At 35.8% G+C, this 20,470-nt stretch overlaps 1 protein-coding gene and 1 long non-coding RNA gene across 2 annotated transcripts; one reads left to right on the top strand and one right to left on the bottom strand.

Annotated features, from left to right (window-relative positions):
- The first annotated feature begins 1,706 nt into the window (after window positions 1-1,706).
- On the top strand, window positions 1,707-14,548 carry LOC112576788 (vacuolar protein sorting-associated protein 4B-like). Its single transcript, XM_025259508.1, has 13 exons — window positions 1,707-1,958; window positions 2,716-2,827; window positions 3,585-3,738; window positions 4,394-4,467; window positions 5,781-5,900; window positions 6,072-6,109; window positions 6,445-6,563; window positions 6,692-6,922; window positions 7,338-7,469; window positions 8,427-8,514; window positions 10,400-10,540; window positions 12,168-12,264; window positions 13,981-14,548. The coding sequence occupies exons 1-13, from the start codon at window positions 1,935-1,937 to the stop codon at window positions 13,995-13,997; spliced, it is 1,347 nt and encodes a 448-aa protein (XP_025115293.1). The 5' UTR covers window positions 1,707-1,934; the 3' UTR covers window positions 13,998-14,548.
- Window positions 14,443-19,483, bottom strand: LOC112576789. Its single transcript, XR_003101912.1, has 3 exons — window positions 19,263-19,483; window positions 18,731-18,893; window positions 14,443-18,332 (listed from the first exon to the last, which is right to left on the bottom strand). It is a non-coding gene; the product is annotated as an uncharacterized LOC112576789 (long non-coding RNA).
- Window positions 19,484-20,470: the final 987 nt, after the last annotated feature.

Here is a 20,470-nt window from a genome sequence, read left to right as displayed (position 1 = left end):
GTTAGAGTATGTAGAAAACTGATTTACATCGCTGTGGGAAATGTTTTTCCTGTATTTGTATGTCCCTCCTCTCTCTCTCTCACACACACAAGATCGATCGACATGCGTCAACCAAAGACGAGAACGATGTAAGGCGGTGGCGTAGAGAGACGTATGCTCGGCTTTGCGCGGGGATAGGGGTGAGGTTAAACTCCACGCTGATGTGAACAATGTTCGCACTCGCACATAGGTGACCAGACGTCCCGCTTTTGACCTCGTGTCCCGCCTGTTAATCGGGCGGGACGCCCAATGTCCCGCTTTCTGGCTTTCTGGCAAGTCCATCAAATGACCCGGTTGTCTTTAAAAATCACTTTTTTCGGCGTTCTTTGACGGTGACGACACCATCATCGGCACGTGTCCCGCTTTCGCCTCCGAAACGTCTGGTCACCTTAACAGTACGATAAGAGAGATAGAGACGTGCGCGCGAGTGCAGCCATGCACACACGCGCACTTACACGTACAGTGGTAACATCACAACAAATTCTGCTTTCAGTGTTACACGATAAAATAAAACTCATTGAAAAATGACTCATCCGGTTATCGCAAGAAGTTATGTAACATTCAGAATAAGATAAACTTTAATTATAATCATATGTTAATCGCATTCAAGGTTGCAAGTCGATCAGTGTGCCAAAAGACAACAACCCATGCAGCGTCTTCTTCAATTATATATATATATAAAGGCCTTTTAATTGTTTTGTGGTAAATTAAATTTTTTTTGTTCAATTTTCTTTCTTTAAACCGATGGCTAGATGTTTAAAAAAAGCATAACTTTTGCTTATTATGTTACCCTCTTAAATAATAATTTGTCATTTAATTTTCTTAGCTCGATCTCTCGCCTCTTCTGATTTTTTTTTTTTTAAACTTTATGAAGAATCAATTAAATCTCAAGCACTGGACCAGGAGAGGCTATATATATAAGAACTTTTTTTTTTTTTTGCCCCCTCAGTATCTTTTCCCTGATTCCCACTCCACTGGATAGCATATCAAAATTCACTTCTTGCCCGAATTATCGCATAGATGATGGTTTGGTCGAATCGACTCGATCGTGCGCTGTGGCAAATGGTCGAATCGACCACCCCTGTCCCCCACAGAAACAATCGCGGAGAGGGAAGGGGGGAAATTGGTGTTTTGCGCCGTGCCAGCAGCTGAGGCTATATCACGGCAAGGCAGCCCACACATGCAGAGAAAGAACAGCGTGCCCGAGACGAGAAATGAACTCTGGGCAGCCATATAATTATTGGTGACAGGCGCTAATCGTTGCGCCACCGGACCACTCCGAAACAATCGCGGTATCTATCATTCACCCCACTGACTTATATATATAACCGATGCAAGTCAGTGACTCGCCCCATGTCGACAGCCATCTGAATACTCTGTCTTAATTATAAATTTGTGATCACGAACAATTATCCCACGTCCATGGTGTGATCATGCTTACGAAGGAGCGTATGTGCTTTCAGCGCTTGAGACAGGAATGAGACATGAACAGCATATGAAAGACGGAAGGTAAACAACTGTGCAGGCAAATAACAAAAGACAAACATTGAAGACGCAAAGCGGAATCAGGGCACAAACAGCAAGGATTGAGAGGACTTTTTGTTTGTTTGTTTGTTTTTTTTTGTTTTTGTTTTTTTTTTTTGCTACAGTGCCGCTGGATTCACTTGAATGACCGCAGAAGAAGGAGTTGAGTAAAGAAAACTTCTGACTTCCTGCAATGGTAGTTATTGCCCTTGTGTCATGTGATTTCATCGGAAGTATTTCGCCATGTTTATGTGATGCTCACACCAGAAAATAGGGAAGCTTGTCTGCAATCTTTCTCCCGTTAGAAAACATCACACCATTTCTGGATTGTACACTATCATTGTATAGCTTCTGAAGTACCAACTACTTCAATGTCCACGTCAAATACCCTTCAGGTAAGACTTTTAAAAAAAAAATATTGGTCAAAGGAACAACTTAAAACAATATTTAAACTGTTGATGCAGTATTGAATATGTTCTCTCTTGATGTAGTTTCGTAAGTTAGATCATTTACAAAGATTTAGAAAAATATAAGGAAGGGTGTTTATTTAGACGTTTTTTTTGGCCTTTAAGACCTTATGGCTATTAAGGAGTAGATCAAGCTGCAGAAAAAAACAGTGAAAGGTAACCAGAAATAACAATGGTCATTACTGAATTAAGTGAATATTGTTGTGCGAAATATTTTGCCTATATTTGTATCGGACACCTAGAAGTAGAGAACGATGAAGTATTAGAGATGTAATTAAAAGAAAGGAACACCAACAATGACGGATATATTATTTAGCTGACTGAAGATAGTCCTGGTGTCGGTGAGTCATCAATACTCAGGTGAAATGAGGCAATATCTAAACCCAAACGTGTCAGAATCATGTGCCACCACAGAAAAGGAACTTTATATAATCAGCATAGACTTTTCTTATCACTGCGTGACATAAAGTAAACGTTTTTAAAGAGCAACTCCCAGACGCTTATATTCTGTGCAAAGCATGGGAAGGCTTGCAAGAGTAAATGGAAGTGAGTTGTATTTTTCAGGAACAGTGTTTACAGCATTTACAGTCATGATTTCACAAAACTAAATCAGTTTAACAGGTTTATTATCAATTTTTTTTATCGAATCCTGTTTATACTATATAAAATTACTATATTTTTGCAGAAAGCCATTGACTTGGTCACAAAGGCAACAGAAGAAGACAAAAACAAAAATTATGAAGAGGCGTTAAGACTCTATGACCATGGAGTGGAGTACTTTCTGCATGCTATAAAATGTGAGTTTAAGACTAAAGCGATTGATTTTATATAGTGTTAAAGTAATTTTTGGAGCTTCCTGTATTTTAAGGTAGTCGGCTAAATTAGTCTTTTTGATGTCGGTTTAAAATTTATCTTATGTTTGTTTTTTCTGAGCAGTAAATTGTCAGCACAATTTTCTGGTTAGGTCAGATGTGAGGGTCAAATACAAATGATCCTTCTATCAAAATTAATTTTTAATTGTATCAAGTGTTCATTGTTGGTGTTATCTACAGAATTTTTATGTACAGTGTTTTGCATAATAATAGCATTCATAAGAATGTATGTTGTTGATAGAGATCAACTAAGGATTAGCTAGATGATTGTGTCATTTACTTTTCCTAGGAAAGGGGTGTGTGAGAATGTTATTTATTAGCTTGATATGGTACTAAACTAAACTTCCTGTCATTAAATGTGCAAAATAGATAAACCAATTATACCTATCACTGTGTCATTGATTTCTGAGGAAACAACAGTCAAGATGCCTTAAAAACACTTGGTTAGAAAAAAAAACTAATGAGACCTATACATTATAATTGTTGAACATGCTAATTATTTTGAAGATGGTTACAGTTAAAAAAGCCAGAGATGCATGACATGAAAATTAAAAAGTAAGTTTAAAATGTTCTAGGCACCCACTTATTATGCTGGGTATTCATTTTAAAACTTTTTGACACCTTGAAAAGAATAAAACATTCTGTATAAAATTTTGCTTTGATTTTCCCTCCCATGTTATAGATGAAGCTTCTAGTGAGAAGGCCAAAGAAAGCATCAGAGCCAAATGTAAACAGTACTTGGATAGAGCTGAAAAGCTAAAGGTCTACCTTAGGAAGAAGGAGAAAAAACCAGTTGCTGATGGTGAGAAAAACAGCTCTGGCGGTGGTGGAAAGAAGTAAGCTTTTTCATATGCAGCTAAAATATGTATTTAAAGCTTATAAGGTGATAAATTCTTTATTATGTCAGACTTAGTTGACAGATTTGTGTTTGGATATGGGGCAGTATATAGGATAAAGAGGTTCATAAATGTCATAACATTTTAACATAAATATTAAGAAGTCATGAAATGGATACTCTCGCACATGAATTTACTATTTAGCCTTAGCAAAACTCTGTTTAAAAAAATGACCTAAATGCATTCTTGCATACTCATTACATCATACCAGCACACATTTCCACAGCCAATTTAGTGCGTATTCAACCCAATAAACCCTCTAGAAACATATTTTTTTTTGATTAAAAATTGTATAAGAAATGCCTGGAATTGGACATAATTTTGTATGACCTGATTGCCAGCTCATTGGTGATAATAGAGCTTAAAGTTTTAAGCTTTTCTCCCACAACCTTTTTTTGACCTTTTGCATAAGTTATTGAATATGCCCTCCCCAGATTGCTGTGTTTCTGAACCAAGTTGATAAAAGATAATTTGTCTTTCATTAAAATTATATAGTCAGCATTGTTTGCATGTTTAAATATGCAGGTTTGTGCTCAGAATGCTTTCCTTCTGAGCTCTTTATTTGATTTCTCTTTTTTTCTTCATTCTCTCTTAGTGACAAAGAATCAGATAATGAAAGTGATGATGGAAAGGATCCAGAAAAGAAGAAGTTTGAAGACAAGTTGTCAGGTAAAAAATACGTGGTATGAACATGAGTGCACAAGCACATGCATGCACACACACACTGTCACATCATACATTTGCTTCTCAGCTCGGCCACACATGCATCATGACAGTCACATGTTCTTTTGAACCTATTGTGCCTGTAGTACAAGGCATCATTATTTAACTCATCATCAGGACAAGCTAACAATTTTGCTTGTCCAAAAAAAAAAAATACAGCTTCACAAAACCAGTTGACATTAATGGACAGAAAAGTCAAAATCTTTCATACGGTCTTGACAGGCAGACTCCACTTCATAACATGCAATCCAATACAGCAGTCAGCATGCCGCCTTGGAACGTGAAAGACTGGCCATCTGTTCACAATTTATACTTCTCACCACCCTTCCAAACTCACACTTCCGTTCACTTCCTGGTCTACCATGTGCGGCACAAGGTGTCCACATACAACTCACACTTCTGATGAATCCTGAATGTCTCACACACATATGCGCGCATGTGCACACATGCTTATTGAACATTAGCTAGAATACTTGATGCTGTATTTAGATTCTGTTGGCATACTATATATTTTACATTACATTGGTAGTCCATAATTGTCATTGTTTTAACTATTCGTGAACTAGCCATAAAGGTATAGTATGCTACTAGTTGTTGAGTTTTTTTAGTTATTTGTCACAGCACTGCATAAAATATTTTCTCCTAGTTGGCATCACAATTTCCTGTTCATTTATTTATATATGTTTAAGATTTTTAGAAAAGCATTTCTCCTGTAAAGACCTATGATATAAATATATTCTTTAAATTTCAGTGCCTGAAACACACAGCACCCATTTTAACATATTATCTACCCTTTTAGATTATCCTTTGTCTTTATGTTGGTTTATACTGTGAGTGGTGCTATTGTATCACCCAGGGGTCTTGTTTTACACCCTTTCAGTGTAGAGTAAACATCTCTTGTTGTGATATAGCCTTAGTTGCTTGCATGTTGTAAAATCCAAACAATTTAAAGATAATACAATTAGTTTTGTTTTCTCAGTAATACTCTAATTTTGAAGATGATGGTTATTGTTTACTTTTCCCTTTTGCAGGTATAATCAGTAAGTTTCAGTTGAGGTCTCATTTTTAGGTGCTGTTGCTTTCATTAGTCTACAATTTGGTTTGGGTTTGATGTCTGGAGTTTGATAACACTTATGATAATAGTTCAGTGATGCTCATTGCCTTTGGTTGTCATCTTGACATAATATTCAAGCAAACCATGTATTTAGTATAAATGTGCAGTGTAAAAATGCAAGTACATAAAAATTTTGTCTTTTTAGGAGCCATAATAATAGAAAAGCCCAACGTAAGTTGGGATGATGTGGCTGGCTTGAATGGTGCAAAAGAAGCTCTTAAAGAAGCTGTGATCTTGCCTGTGAAGTTTCCACATTTGTTTACAGGTTGGTCTGTTGGTCATTTACTGCATTTTGTTTGTGTTTGCAGCTAGGCTTTTTTTTTAGCTTTATCTGTATCATAAAATAAGCTGTATTGGTTCGTGTTAGTTTGTACTGCTTGTGTGACTATTTCAGTTTTGCTCATATAGTTGTGTTCAAGGTTGCTTTTTTCCCTAGGAAAAAGAAAACCTTGGAAAGGGATTCTTTTGTATGGGGTAAGAAGTTTTATGTTTGTTTAAGAGAATATAAAATGATCGACTGTAAATATCTGAATGGATATCTTAGTCTTTCCACAATAATTAGCACAAAATTTATGTATTCTATTTGAGACATAACTATGTATTGAGGAATAAGTAGGTCGGTAAAAAACTTGAATAAACATGCTTGAGCTATTGTAGTCATTATATTAAATGGCTCCTAAGTGAAATAATATATTTCTTTAGCTTCTCTGCTTTAGTTAATATTATTTTACTTTAAACTTTTTATTAGCTGTGAATTAAGCATTTTATTTGAAAACATTTATTTCTCTAAAGCCAAAGCCTTATTGCAGCCTCCAGGTACTGGCAAGTCTTACCTTGCTAAAGCTGTTGCCACAGAAGCCAACAATTCTACATTCTTCTCTGTGTCATCATCCGATTTAGTATCAAAGTGGCTAGGAGAAAGTGAGAAGTAAGTCTAAGTTCCTTCCATTTTAGTTTCCAGAAGTTAAGTTTTTCTTTTGGCTAGTTGAATGTTGATGGAAACAAAAAAGTGTCTTGGATTATAGTGTACAGTATTTCCTTTTTCTGTTCCTCTAGGCTAGTAAAAACACTGTTTCAGCTGGCACGAGAAAACCAACCCAGCATTATCTTCATTGATGAAGTCGATGCACTTTGCAGTGCTCGTAGTGATAACGAATCAGAGTCTGCACGTCGCATCAAAACAGAGTTTCTTGTGCAGATGCAGGGTGTTGGCAATGACAATAATGGCATCCTTGTTTTGGGTGCTACAAATATTCCCTGGACACTAGATGCTGCTATTAGGAGAAGGTATATCTTTTAGATTTGCTTTTTGATGAGTCTTTCTTTTTTTATTTCTGTTGCTAAGGTTGTCAGCTTGTTTAATTAAACAAGAGCTATTTTATTTTATATTTCTAAGTTTTAAACCGTTTGACCTATATTTTTTTTTTTTTTTTTTTTTTTTTTTTTTTTAGTTAAGTTCATGTGCTGATAACAGTATTTTCAGATGAAAATAAAACTTCTAATCTGATTTATATTCTTATTATTAACTGTGCTGTTACAATTTTTCTTTATTCAGTGCCTGCCATTAATTAAGTGAGCCATTTAAAAATGTCCCTGCTGTCCCTTTAGCCTGCTATCTTTGTTAAAAACCCAGGTACTTGAGAATGCTACACATTTTAACACCTTGAAGCATGACATATTTAATAAAATATTTTTAATGCAGATTTGAAAAGAGAATCTATATACCACTTCCTGAAGCTCCAGCCCGTATAGAAATGTTCAAGCTGCATCTTGGGTCAACCAATCATTCTCTCACAGAACAAGATTTTCGAGATCTTGGTCAAAAAACAGAGGGGTGAGTTGTTTCAGGACAAATCTTGTGTTACATTCTAATGGATGGAGCAGCTGAGGTTAGTGTCACCTTAAGCAAGACAAGTTTTAAAATGTCAGAAGATTGAAAGTATTTGGGAGATCTAGGTAGTTTATAATGGATTGTAGGTGACATTTCTTACACATAATTACATACACAATTTAAAAGTGAATGGCAAGTGAACCCACGTGCTAGGTTTAAACAGAGGAATGCAGCCCTTCACTATTTTTTCTGGAAATTTTGGGTTACCAAAAAAGTTTTTGTTTACAGTTTTCTAAAACACAGGTCTGGTATATGGTTTATGAAGGCCGCTACTTTTGTATATTCTTTTGCAAAGAACAAACTGACCCTAGTTCATGATGTAGCTGGAGTAGCCAGACCCATTTGACAAAAAAAAAATGTCGTGATGCTTGGGAGTGTTGGTAGAGTGACTAGTAGGGTTTATATTTATAAATCAGAGAATTTATACCTTGTAATTTGCAAAAAATACAGGATTGTTTATGGGAGAAATGTAAGATTAGTCTTGGTTTCATCCTTCATTTGAGCAAGCATGGTGCATGTAGGACACAGGCTTTGTTTTTGTTCAAGGTTATGTAAAATTTCTAGTTGTGAAAAAGGAGGTTCATTCACTGTCAAGTTTTACCGTGTCATTCTTCTATTTTTCATTCCCAGAGATTGTTGGCCCAACAGCTTTTCTTGGCATCGATTATCAAATCGAAGCATGCATTTGCCACATAAAAAATTTAATGTTACTTTTTGTAATCTTCTCATCCTTTACTCTGGTATTTTTCTGTTCTATTACAACCCAAAATTTTAACAGTTCAGCCTATCAGTGTCTATCATTTTAGCCCAACTTTCTATTTGACTGGCTATTCCTTTGAAGATACCAAAGGCATTTAAATTTAATATTTATTTTATATGAAATTTGTGTTACTGTTTCAGGTATTCAGGAGCTGATATAAGTATTGTAGTGAGAGATGCTCTTATGCAGCCTGTCAGAAAAGTTCAGACAGCTACTCACTTCCGACAGGTGTGTTTCCAATAGCCTGATGCTGCTGATTTGCAATGGTTGTGGATATTATACTCCTAGAATTTATAGCTTTTAGCATTTAAGAATTTGCACTGGTCTTGGACAAACAGGAGAAGAGGAAATGTACATGTCACACTCTGTTAAATTGTTTTTCAGTAGAAAGTATAGTATGACAGGTTGGCTTCCAGCAGTAAGTAGCCTATGATGTAGTTTAGTTCAGGGTTGTGAAAAGTATGGTTAGTAAAACATGTCTTTGCTATGTTGCAGTTGGGTTTATCACCCATGGCTGGAAAGTTTAACCATGATTAAAACTGTTTTAGCTTAAATAGGAAACTAGTAGGTAAAATTAACCAGACAGACCATCTCTAGATTAATGAGCCCCTATGTAGAATTAATGAAGTTAATTAACAGTCCAGCACAGCAGAAATTCCCTAAAAATTGAGATTGCACATGTATTGTGCTGCTAAATGAGGAACAAGCAATTAAACAAGAAACTGCAGAAAGTTCATTTTATTCACTCTGACCCAGTGGTTCTTCCTTTTTGCAAATATTAGACAAAAATATTGTTTTGTTTTAATTTGGAAACAAAACTACTCAGAAAAAAAATAAAGGTAACTGAATGAACTCAGTGCTGGGAGCAAAAAAGGGAAATGTTGACCAAGATGTTTTGTTTTATATGGCATCTCGATTTACTAGAATAGATCTATTTTATCAGCAGGATCTCCATCCAGTATTAACCACGTAGAATTAGGGTAAGCCTACCCAAAGGCCATGAATATGCTGTTTCAAATGCTGCCAGTGGGTAGCAGATTTGCCTAGTTGATAACAGTCTGCCCTCAAGTTCATGAAGCATGTTTGCCTAGACTTACCCAGATGGCCAGCTTTTGTGGTGCTTATCCCCTTCCCTGCTTTTCTCTCCCATGGTGCTTTACCCTTTGCAACTCCTTACAGAGGCGCAGGTAAGGCGGTCCGGTGGTACAACGGTTAGCGCCTGTCACCAATACAGTTAAGGTTGGCTGTCCTGGGTTCACTTCTCGTTTCTGGCACGCAGTTCTTTCTCTGCACGTGGCATCTGCTTACAGGGCTGGCTGCCTTGCCGTGATATGGCCATAGTTGCTGGCACAGAGTAAAACACCAATTCCTCCCCCAACCCCCCACCCCCACAGAGGCGCAGGTATCTCAGTAGGAAAAGTAGGTTGCTTCACACAGGTGTTGAATCTGCTAGTGTTTGTACGTGTAGGCTCAGATGCCATTAACTCTAACCATTAGGCTGTCTCCTCCAGTTTTTTGTTGTTTTTTTTTTTTTAATATTAGTGTCAGTAGCTGAATTAGGATCTGCCTCATCTGAGCAAAGCAGAAACATGGAATTACAGAAATTAAAATAATTATTTGCACATAATATTGAGATATTTAGCTTCAATGCCTTTTATTGTTTACTTGAATCTGCTAGTGTTTGTACGTGTAGGCTCAGATGCCATTAACTCTAACCATTAGGCTGTCTCCTCCAGTTTTTTTTTTTTTTAAATATTAGTGTCAGTAGCTGAATTAGGATCTGCCTCATCTGAGCAAAGCAGAAACATGGAATTACAGAAATTAAAATAATTATTTGCACATAATATTGAGATATTTAGCTTCAATGCCTTTTATTGTTTACTTTCAAGAATAAAAAAAAAATACTTTTATTTACTTTCACATGATGATCTACTTTGTTTCCAAAGGCAAAAAGATTTGTAAACATCCATTCTAATTAAGTCCATTTTGTCACCACTAATGCAGTATGCATCTCAAAACACACAAAAATATTTTCACTGCAAAGGCTTTCATTTGATAAGAATGTGGGTCATTACAGTAATGCAACTGAGAGTTACTGTGAATTTTGTTGAAGGTTCGAGGCCCTTCACGGGATGACCCCAGTCAAATTGTGGATGATCTGTTGACTCCTTGCTCTCCTGGGGCTCCAGGAGCTATCGAAATGAGCTGGATGGATGTTCCGGGTGACAAGCTATTGGAACCTATTGTCTCAATGGTCAGCATACATCTTGTATTTTTCTTCCATCTAACAGTTAAGCATAGATGGGAGTTCTTTGTCTAGGGGACAGATTTCCAACCTGAGAAAAAATCTTAGAACAAAACTGGGATAGCAACAAAAGCTGTGGCTTCTTAAGAAGGTCTGGGGGCCAAATATGATCTGTCTTATAGTGAATGATACAGTGTGCCAGTGGAAATAGATATTGTGTTGCCCCACAGTTTTATGGGGATGGATTTAGCTATCTGGCAGATTCATTTTTTAAATGAAGAAATCCTTTATATGTTAATCTTTAATATAGACTGGAAGAATCTGCCACAGCTCTAAAAATTGACATCAGTTTGCATAGGTTGAAGTTGACAGTCACTTCCGGTTGTCACAGAGTAGTGTGCTGCATGGAGCTGAGTAATTATGCTACAACCTCATACTTAGACCCTTTATTTAAAGGCTGTATCAAACAAAAAAAGGGGAGATAAAGGACGTTCCATAGTGGGATAATGTGCTGCACGCCAGAATTTTCTGTTTTTGGCAAACCTGTTGAAGGTGCTATAGATGGATTTACAGGCACACTTACAAATTCTTAATACAGAATATGTTAATCCCTTTCAGGGAATTGCCAACAGCAACATAGCGCATCACTTTACATAAAATATTAACACGGGCTATTAAAAAAAACATAAACTGACTACATCCAATTTATTTACCCAGGCACTTATAGTCTCTCTTGCATTACATAAGTCAGTACACTTTCACTTGTCAAAAGAACTTCTAATACCATAGATAACATTGTTAGAATGATAGAACCTTCCTTACAGCAGAATTGTTTTTATTAAGCATGGTCTAAAGGTTGGTAGGCCAAGAGCTATACAGTGAACCAACGATTGGAAGTGTTATTACTGCTCAGGCATTGTATATTACAATCCACTATAAACTACCTAGATCTCCCAAATACTTTGAATCGTCTGACATTTTAAAATCGGGACCTCTGCAGAATGTCCAAAATAAGAAGCTGTGTAATAGTGGGAGTGATTAGATGCCCAAGAACCAAAGGCTTCCTCAGCCAGCAAAAGGGAATTCAACACAGACTGCTAAGAGACAAGAAGAATCATTCAGGACAGGCTGACACCTTTCAATTTCCCCACAAAAGTCTGTTGCAATTATGTGCAGACTTGGAGATGAGCAACATTATCACTGGACTTTTTATGCATAATAACATAGCAATGGCATTATCTAAAATTAATATGCTTAAAATTACAGTACTGTGAAACTGAATGAAGGCATTTTATTACATGTTGTTATGAGTGAAACAGTGATGCAGATATGCAATATGAACATGTTTTGTGATTATGGCTCTCAGAAAGTCTTCAGTCCCAGAAATCTTTCTGGCTCACATCTAATGGTTAAGAGACTTCAGAAACTCGGGTGCTTAGGATTTCAATGACATTTTATGTGGCATGCACAACAAATCATCAGGGTAGATTGTTTGCCCTTGTTGAAAGAAAGAGTAAAGCTATATGGCATCAAGTGTTTTTTGTTTTTTTTAAAGTGTCCTTTATGTGGTTAAGAAATTTATGTTTTGGTTGATTTTAGTTGACTAGTTTAATTCCTACTTCAATGTTCTTTGCAGAGTGATATGCTGATGTCATTGGGTACCCAAAAGCCCACAGTAAATGAAGATGACTTGAAAAAGTTGATCAAGTTCACAGAAGACTTTGGACAAGAAGGCTAGAATAACTCGTGTTTAGAATTTTTTTGGTTTGTTCAGTGACTTTGCTTGTTTCACTACACATCATTGTTGGAGATAAACAGTCATACTGGTGGTTTCCAGTTTGGAAATGTGCTTATGTTGGGAATGGGTGGGATCTGAGTTTGCATTCTAGAGAACAATGAACATAATCAGTCATCCATTGGCTTTTTAAGGTGTATACTTTCAAATATATATGTCTTGCTGCAAGAAAGGCATTTTCCTTATGTGAAAAACTGGGTAAATTGTTTAGCTATTAATTCAGAGGTCTTTTACCTAGGGGAAAAAATATGGATACTTGTATTGTTATGCAGACTGTAAAAATGAAGATGATTCTTTTGATGTGTGAAAAGTTCAAACTTTTTAGTTTGAAGAATGAGAGAATATATATATATGTGTGTACATGTACATAATTTCTTTATGGGGGATGGGGGCATAAGGACAGACGTGGATGTTAGGGTATGGGGTAAGTAGGGGAGGCATAATATGCACGAAGAACAAATTCTATATGCATATAAATTATGCCATCATGGATCTTAGATAAAGAAGTTCCAGTATCAGGTAATTGTGTCTTTGAAGTGGAAGATGCATTTTCTTGCTCTTGATGAATTTACATTAATCTTTGTTTTGGTTGAAATGCTGTTTTTTTAATTGCTTTTGTAAATAAAAATGTCATTATGATCAGGTTCAGCACTGAGTGGGAATCATAAATCTAGATACTGCTTTAAAACAGTGCTGGTTAGTGGTAGAGTTGTTTTGTGTGTTTAAGCTCTTTGATAGCTTGAAAATAAAATCCATGGGGGTCAGTTAAACAAAATGAAACTAATTCCTGACACCATTATTGTGGATCAGTGCATGCAGGAGTACTTTAACATGGAAATAGATTATGCAATATTCATAGCAACATTCAGGTGGGCATTGATGCTAATGTCATTGTGAAAGTCACCATAGTACTCATTCTGCAAATCCTGTGTAAAGTGCCTGCATTGTTTCTAAAACTAATAAAATTTAATATTTATTGCTCCTATTAGGACTTGAGCTACAAGTATGCAGTCATTACATTCTAAAGGCATAAACAATTTTGGTAGTCTTCAGTTTGACATGATGCTTGACTTTTGATCAACTTTGTAATTGCCACTTGCACTTGATAATTGCATGGGATCCCTGAATCTGTATGATTGGCTGGGTACTAGAAGCTTTTATATTGATGTCCTCCCAGTCCCTCAGTAGTAAATATTTATGTTGCAAGTATTCTTGATAGTATACTTTGTGTTACAGTACTTCTGGTGCAAGCAAAACAAAATGTATGAGTTTACTGGTGTCACTAATATTGATGTATGTAAATTGTTTTGATGGAAATGGGTTGCTGCATCATAGACTGCCATTAAGATTTATGTAACTACAGTATTTGATGCAGAAATACTACTAATTATTGCAGATTTATATAGAATTTGATTTTTCAGTAAAATCTGATAGCGTTGACTAAAATTTACTTGACTAAAAACTGACTTTACTGTTTAACTGAGTACTAAGTGAACGCTCAGTGGCTGTTTACTTTTTTCTCTCTTCTTATCAACAGTTTCAGAATCAATATTTTTCAATGAACATATTATATTTATAGGTTATATTGCTTCAACAGCTCATCTTCAGTACCACTTACATTGTCAATATGAAGAAATAATAACTCTCTCTGCAGGTCATGTTGCTGAATAACAAGTTACACCAAGAAAGTGGAAATCTTGTTTGGATGCCAATTATACATGGTTACTGAAGACATTACTATGCTTGATGGAGGACATGAGAATTCAGTGATAGGCAGAAATTTCATTCATCGTAGTTATTCTTATAAAAGCTGTATTTTGGTTTGTAGGGCTTATCTACAGTCTGCAGATATTTCATTTCCTTCCCAAATTGTCTTGTCATATGAACTGCCTAAAAGTACTGAAACTTTATGCAGAACGTGTTGAAATCATTCTGGCATTTGCTGTGTTCCCCACCATGACATGAATGAGCAGACTACTTCCATTTAAAATTTAAGAGAAAAGGGATACAGCAGATGAACTTTTTTCATTTCTGAGTCAGCTGTTGTCATATTTACTACAATTTTTTGGGGGGAAACGTTATAAACATTCAGCACTTAATGCCTACAGAAACCAGATTTTTTTTTTTTCTTTTTCCTAGGAATTGGTAAACATTTTTAAAATGTCAGCTATAAGTGCAAATAAATACAAAAAGTGGCAAACCTGTGTCATGCACAGACTGATCATATTGTCTTTTCTTGAATTGATTATTTGTAAGTATGGTCTGACTGAAGAAAGTATGCAGCTGTCAGGAAGTTGAAAATTGTGCTTAACTGTGACTTGACAGTGCAAACACTGTTTTGGCACTGTGGAACTGCCTAATCAGTTTCCAGATGCAATGTCTGCCTCCACTGCTTTGTTAGTTATTAGTATCAAAACTAAGATCATTTTATGCACAGATTTGTAAACAGGTGCAAGGTACATAGACAAAAGTGTGATAACAGGTCTTGAACTGAGTATGGTTCAAAGAGGTTTAACAACAGTCCTGGGTAGTCACCCTTTCCAAAGATGACAGCTTCATGATATCTGCATCAGGATTGCAACAAAAACAGGTTTAATACAAAGTTCAGTCTGTACAAGTAGCTCATAGTAGCAGTCCTGCTTTACAGATGGGAAATGTGGAGCATTCTTGCTGTTACGGACATGAGTATCCAGGTATTCGAGAAAAAGTGCCTGAGGAGGCTGCTCCGGATCTCAGGGAATGTAGAACCAATGACTTTGTATGAAGCAGTCAGGCTACTTGTAGGAACAGCAACAGTTAAACGATGTAGGCTGATCTGGTTTGGCCATGTGACCCAGCACAACTCAAAAGTACCTTGTAGGGAGGTTGGCGCTGTGATGGTCAGATGAAGAAATGGGTTATGAACATGAAGTTGACAGGTCATCCTGTTCACCATTGCCCAAGAAGGGGTTTGTCAGCTGCTGCCTCCATGTGCCTATTCAATGACTGGCAGCAATCACAGGACAAATTAGCAATGTATCATAGCTAAAATTTATGATCCACAATCATGTTACACATATTGATGGTCTACTATGACATATATAGCATTCTTTTTACAAATAAGCTTTACGTAGGGTAATTGGACAGCAAACTTTGTCAGAGCATAGAAGCCATAGGCTAGTAAACTACAGCCTATAATTCAACCACAGAATAAATCTTGATTTAGTCTCCTTTATCTACATGGATTGACCTATGCACATTGATCTTTGTCATGCTCATGGTTTCTGTTGATGCATGTGTGGATATGCCGTTTTAGTTTAAGACTTTTGTTAGAATTTGAGTAGTTTCATATACCTAAGATGGTTGTGAGGCTTGCACAAGACACTTGTGTATGCAGGCATGGGTACGCAGGTGAATCAAAACCCCACTCTTCACTGACCCCCAAAGATATGACAATTGTGCTTTTTTGTGTGTTGATTAAATGTAAATTATGGTCTCACTTTTTTATGGGTTTAGATTTGTTCAACTTTATTTAGCTTCCTTTTTTATGTAAATGCCAAAAGGTTGTTCTGTGGCTGTTTGAAAGCGCACCTTTAGAGCAGAAAATAGCCTGAAGCACAGTGTTACACCAGACATTGCATGGGAACCTGAATTCAAAAGAACCTTGATATCTAACAATTGTGGCACCTTTGAATGGTCTGCATGCCCTCTCTCTCGTGTGAACCCAACTTGTGTGGTGATATTAACACTGCAGTTCTGTGTGATCCTCTGTCTTTTTATAGTTTATTTCTGCATGTCCAGAGATGAATAATGGTAGCTTATTCTGCAGTTTGGTGAAAGCCATTTCTGACTATGGTCAAATTATCTCCTGTGGTCAAATTGCATACAAAGTATTAGTATTGTTCAACACACACTTCATACATAACTGAGACATATGAATTTTTGTTTACAGTCAGATACCAAGTGTCTGAAAAACACACTTGTAAGTACTTACAGTTTGGAAAAGTATATAATTCAGCAATTTTAGTCAAAGTAACTAATGTTGAACACCATTTAAAATGCAGTAATATAACCTTTCTAATTCTACAATTAGACCTCTTAAGTTTTTTAAAAATAGTTTCAATTGTTCACAATGATTCAAAATCCATTTATTGCTACTCAAAAGTTTGGTTTCATAAATTCTGTTATCTTTGTAAAAGAAACATATTAATGGCTATGAGTTATGTTGATTGTGTTTTAGTGTTATTAAATGTAATTGCCTTCCATACCTGCCCCAGTGTGTATGTGTGCCTGCACATGTGTATTTCTATTTTTCCCGAAACCTTATCAAGCAGAACTGCAGAAACACACGCATACACATCATTGACAGTCCACCAAACTTTCTCTCATCATGAGTATTGTTGAAGCCATAAGTTGAGACTGACACTTTATTTTTGATTGTAATAAAATATTAATAATATGATTATTACATTGGCAATTTTATAGAGTATGTGCATAGTGTTTTGTTGTGCATGGATTTTGCTGTGCTTTTACAAATGGATACAGATGTTATGACATGCATATGGATGAATCATGGCAGTTATTTGTATTCTTATTGAAGTTTCAAGATTTATATAAAAAATCATCATATGAAAATATTTTGCTTGGAAGAAAACATACCTTGTACTATATTGATATTTGGTCACTTTGTATTAAGTTGATTTCACTAGACAGTGTATTTTTGTGCATTTGAGTGTGTTTTTTATGTTAATGATGGTCACTTTTTATGAATTTCCAAAGTCAATGAAATATAATTCTTGTGTCATCTGTTGTTAAACATTATTTTTCTTTACCCTTTTATAATAAATATTACTGCTTATACACTTTTACATGCACTTTTCCTAAAGACCACTGTTACTACAGGATAAAAAAAATCTTCCTATGCTTGATCATTTCTGCTTTACCTTTTTTTTTCCTTGACCTAGATGATGTGATGTCATTGTTTCCTTCTCGTCACTCAAACACACACCATAGCAATTACAAAGTGGAAATAATTAAATGAAGTTGACATAGTCGGGTAAACTGAGGGTTGTAAGGGTGTTGAAAGTACCTAAAACTATGTTAGGAAAATCAACACACCAATATACTCAGCGATAGGATTTTCATCATGTTCCTATTTATGAATTTATTTTCACTTTACACTTAAGCCAACTGACCTTACACATATATGTTACTAATGATCTACTAGAGTTGAACATAAATATTTCAAGTACAGAACAATATTTTAAGAAGCAGATTACTATAAATGTTCACAAAACACTAACCAATGTAGGGACGATTTATGGTGAATCGGAGTAGGCAATGCCTGCTGCTTGCTCTTGCCCAATCAGCATTAGAAAACAGGACCCACATGGACCCACGTTGACCCTATATAGCAGAATCTAGGGGGCATATGGTAAACCTATATAGGTCCCAACGTAGAAAGCGCAAACGGGTTAACAATGGGTCCTATATGGGATTTTCCATATAGGCAATATGGGCAAATCCCAGATAAATCCCAGATGTCTTTTTCAGCTGCTATTGGTAATTTTAGGTATTTCGGTGTATTCTGATTTGCAAAAAATATCAAATACATCAACATAACCCTATAAATGCAAAATAAATGGATTAATAATGAGTGTCTTGCAATGATTGCATAAGAAACAGCAAAAACGTTCATACAAAAATGCAAAAATGTTACAAAAAACAAACATAATTTTTTGTTTACTGATGTTTATTTAATTGTTAATTTAAAAAAATGATTATTTACACAAATTCGTAAAGCATTGACCTGTACAGGTTTATGTCAGAGTTTTCCAGACAAATATCAGTTGAAATTTTTACAGCTTTACTTCTCCTGTAATTCACCCTCAACCCCAGAATTATTTACAGGCTTTAAAAGTCTTTCCTTTCTCCCATTTTCACGATCTCTCGCCCCAGTCAGCCAGCTCGAAATCTGAATTTGCAGTTCCACTTCCGTAGCATCAGGATAACTTTTTCTTGCAGCATCTAAAAATAGAACAAATATAAGAATATGAAGTCTGCATAAAAATAATCATTTAATTGTAGGTTGCTGAAATTAAAAATCCAGAATATATGGTGAAATAAAGAAAGGTACAAGCAAATTATAAAGATATGTAAAGTGGCATAAAAATTTTAAAGCGTTATAAACAGAAACAAGTGGAGCTGCATTTGAATTTCAGTTAGAATTTCTATAGGCAGGAGAACTCTATCCATAAACTGTCATCATAATCCCTTTCTACACAGTATTAACCAGCTGATTAAAAGGATCAGACATTGCATAAACATGTGTACATATTTTAAAATTTGCAATGTAATTCAACCACACTGAAATATTTTTTCTCAATGACTCATGAAAACACAAAGTCAAATATTTAAATCCTTACCCTGAACTGTTCTTAAAATAAAGGGGTGGTTCTTCAGTCCCTTCTTTCCCTTCAGGCCATTATAGTTGTAACACCGGGCTAATTCTGTTGAAAATAGCACAGAAAGTATACCCCTGACTACGAGCTTTAAGCTAAAGCCTCCCCTCATCGCCAAATAGCATTCCTGGAAACAGACAAAAATAAACAAACATCCTTTTTTATAATAAAACTTGCTGTAGTCAGTATCATGATACATGTTATGAGAACTAGTATTATAAGACCAAAATATGGATGAAAACCATTAAGGAAGTTTCATATTTTTCTTCGTATTCTAAGACCAAAATATGGATGAAAACCATTAAGGAAGTTTCATATTTTTCTTCGTAACCAAGCTAAAGTGGTTACAGAAAATTTATTATCAGCTGTAATTCATGCCACCATAACAATGCTTTTGTTACATTTTAGTACTGCAGACATTATACAATATAATGCTATGAAAACCTTTAAAGGGAATAGCACACAGACACTTGACTCCTCAGAATAGAGTACATACCAAGCGTGCACGTTTTCCTGGATCTGTCTTTAAATCCAACTTGAGACATTCTACATCCTCTGAAGATTTTAAGGGAAACTGTAACCCTTGTGTCAGATGTCAGCTCCTTTTCTTGGGTTTGGCACTCCATCTGCGCAAGCCTATTTTTCATGTCTTTCACGTCAGTTTTCATCTCTTCCAGAAGAGACAGTATATGCTGTACAGCTTTCTGTAGTTTATCTTGTTTACCTGGAACCAACAAATGCAATAGCAGAAAACATGTAAAATAGTGATCCTTATTTATTTCAATTTTTTTCACTATGGCAAAAGAAGCCTGGGATTTTGCACTTCTAGTTATATTTCACAAAAACGCTGTTCAAAAGTCTTGGCCGAGGGTAAGAACAAACAAAATGTTAAAATGATTATGAACAAAATGACTTCAAATTACCTTCCAAGGGTTGGGGTCCCTGTGCTGGCAGGATGAACACCAGACAAGGGCGCTGGAGGCGTGAAGGCAAAGGTGCTAATTAGATGTCACAAATCAAGACCAAAAGCACAGCATAAATTTCACTTTAATATAATCACGTACTTTAGTTCCTTTCACTCTTATAGGGCAAAATCACAACCAAAGTTACACTGTTTGTGCCGTAATGACATGCTATAGTGTTCAAACAGTTCATAAATTTTCTTCTGCACAAGAATTAATTATGAATATTAGGAATCAAAAAATAAATTGCACTTACTTAATGACTTGTGCAGGAGAACTGGAAGCATAGAACATGAGGAATCTGGCTTTATAGCTCTAATTAATGAAGCTTGCATCTGGTTCAACAGATTGTGATGGCCAGTTGCACATCCTGTGACCACTTTCATCTTTAAATGCCAGCAGCCAGCTATCTAGAATAACAGTAAAATAAATTATTGACCATCATACAGTCATTACCATTTGTTGTAGAGAAAATGCCATTAAAGTTAATTTGTCTGAATCGATACTTTTAACGCTACTATACCAGTAAACAGAAGGAACTGTCGAAATTCTGTTGCTTTCGAATGGTAAAGTTCGTGACCTACACTTTCGTAATCGCAATTTATTTGAGGAAATTCTGACAGCTCCGAATTCTCTGCATCGCTAACGGCTAAAGAATTATCAAATTGCAAGCTTTCAGAACTGCTGGGCCTGATTTCTACTTCTCTCTGGAAAACTTGTGCATTTATTGCGTTAATGTGTA

This window comes from Pomacea canaliculata, linkage group LG12, assembly GCF_003073045.1.
Source record: "Pomacea canaliculata isolate SZHN2017 linkage group LG12, ASM307304v1, whole genome shotgun sequence".
NCBI lineage: Eukaryota > Metazoa > Mollusca > Gastropoda > Architaenioglossa > Ampullariidae > Pomacea > Pomacea canaliculata.
Note: the sequence above shows the minus strand (reverse complement) of the source record. Positions and strands in the feature narration are given on the sequence as shown.

What these genes read in the sequence shown, in the direction of transcription:
- LOC112576788 (XM_025259508.1), top strand. Translation starts at nt 1,935, where the DNA reads ATGTCCACGTCAAATACCCTTCAG. An exon ending in CCACGTCAAATACCCTTCAG is followed by an intron (nt 1,959 to 2,715) that starts GTAAGACTTTTA and finishes ATATTTTTGCAG; the next exon opens with AAAGCCATTGACTTGGTCAC. An exon ending in CTTGGTCAAAAAACAGAGGG is followed by an intron (nt 7,470 to 8,426) that starts GTGAGTTGTTTC and finishes TTACTGTTTCAG; the next exon opens with GTATTCAGGAGCTGATATAA.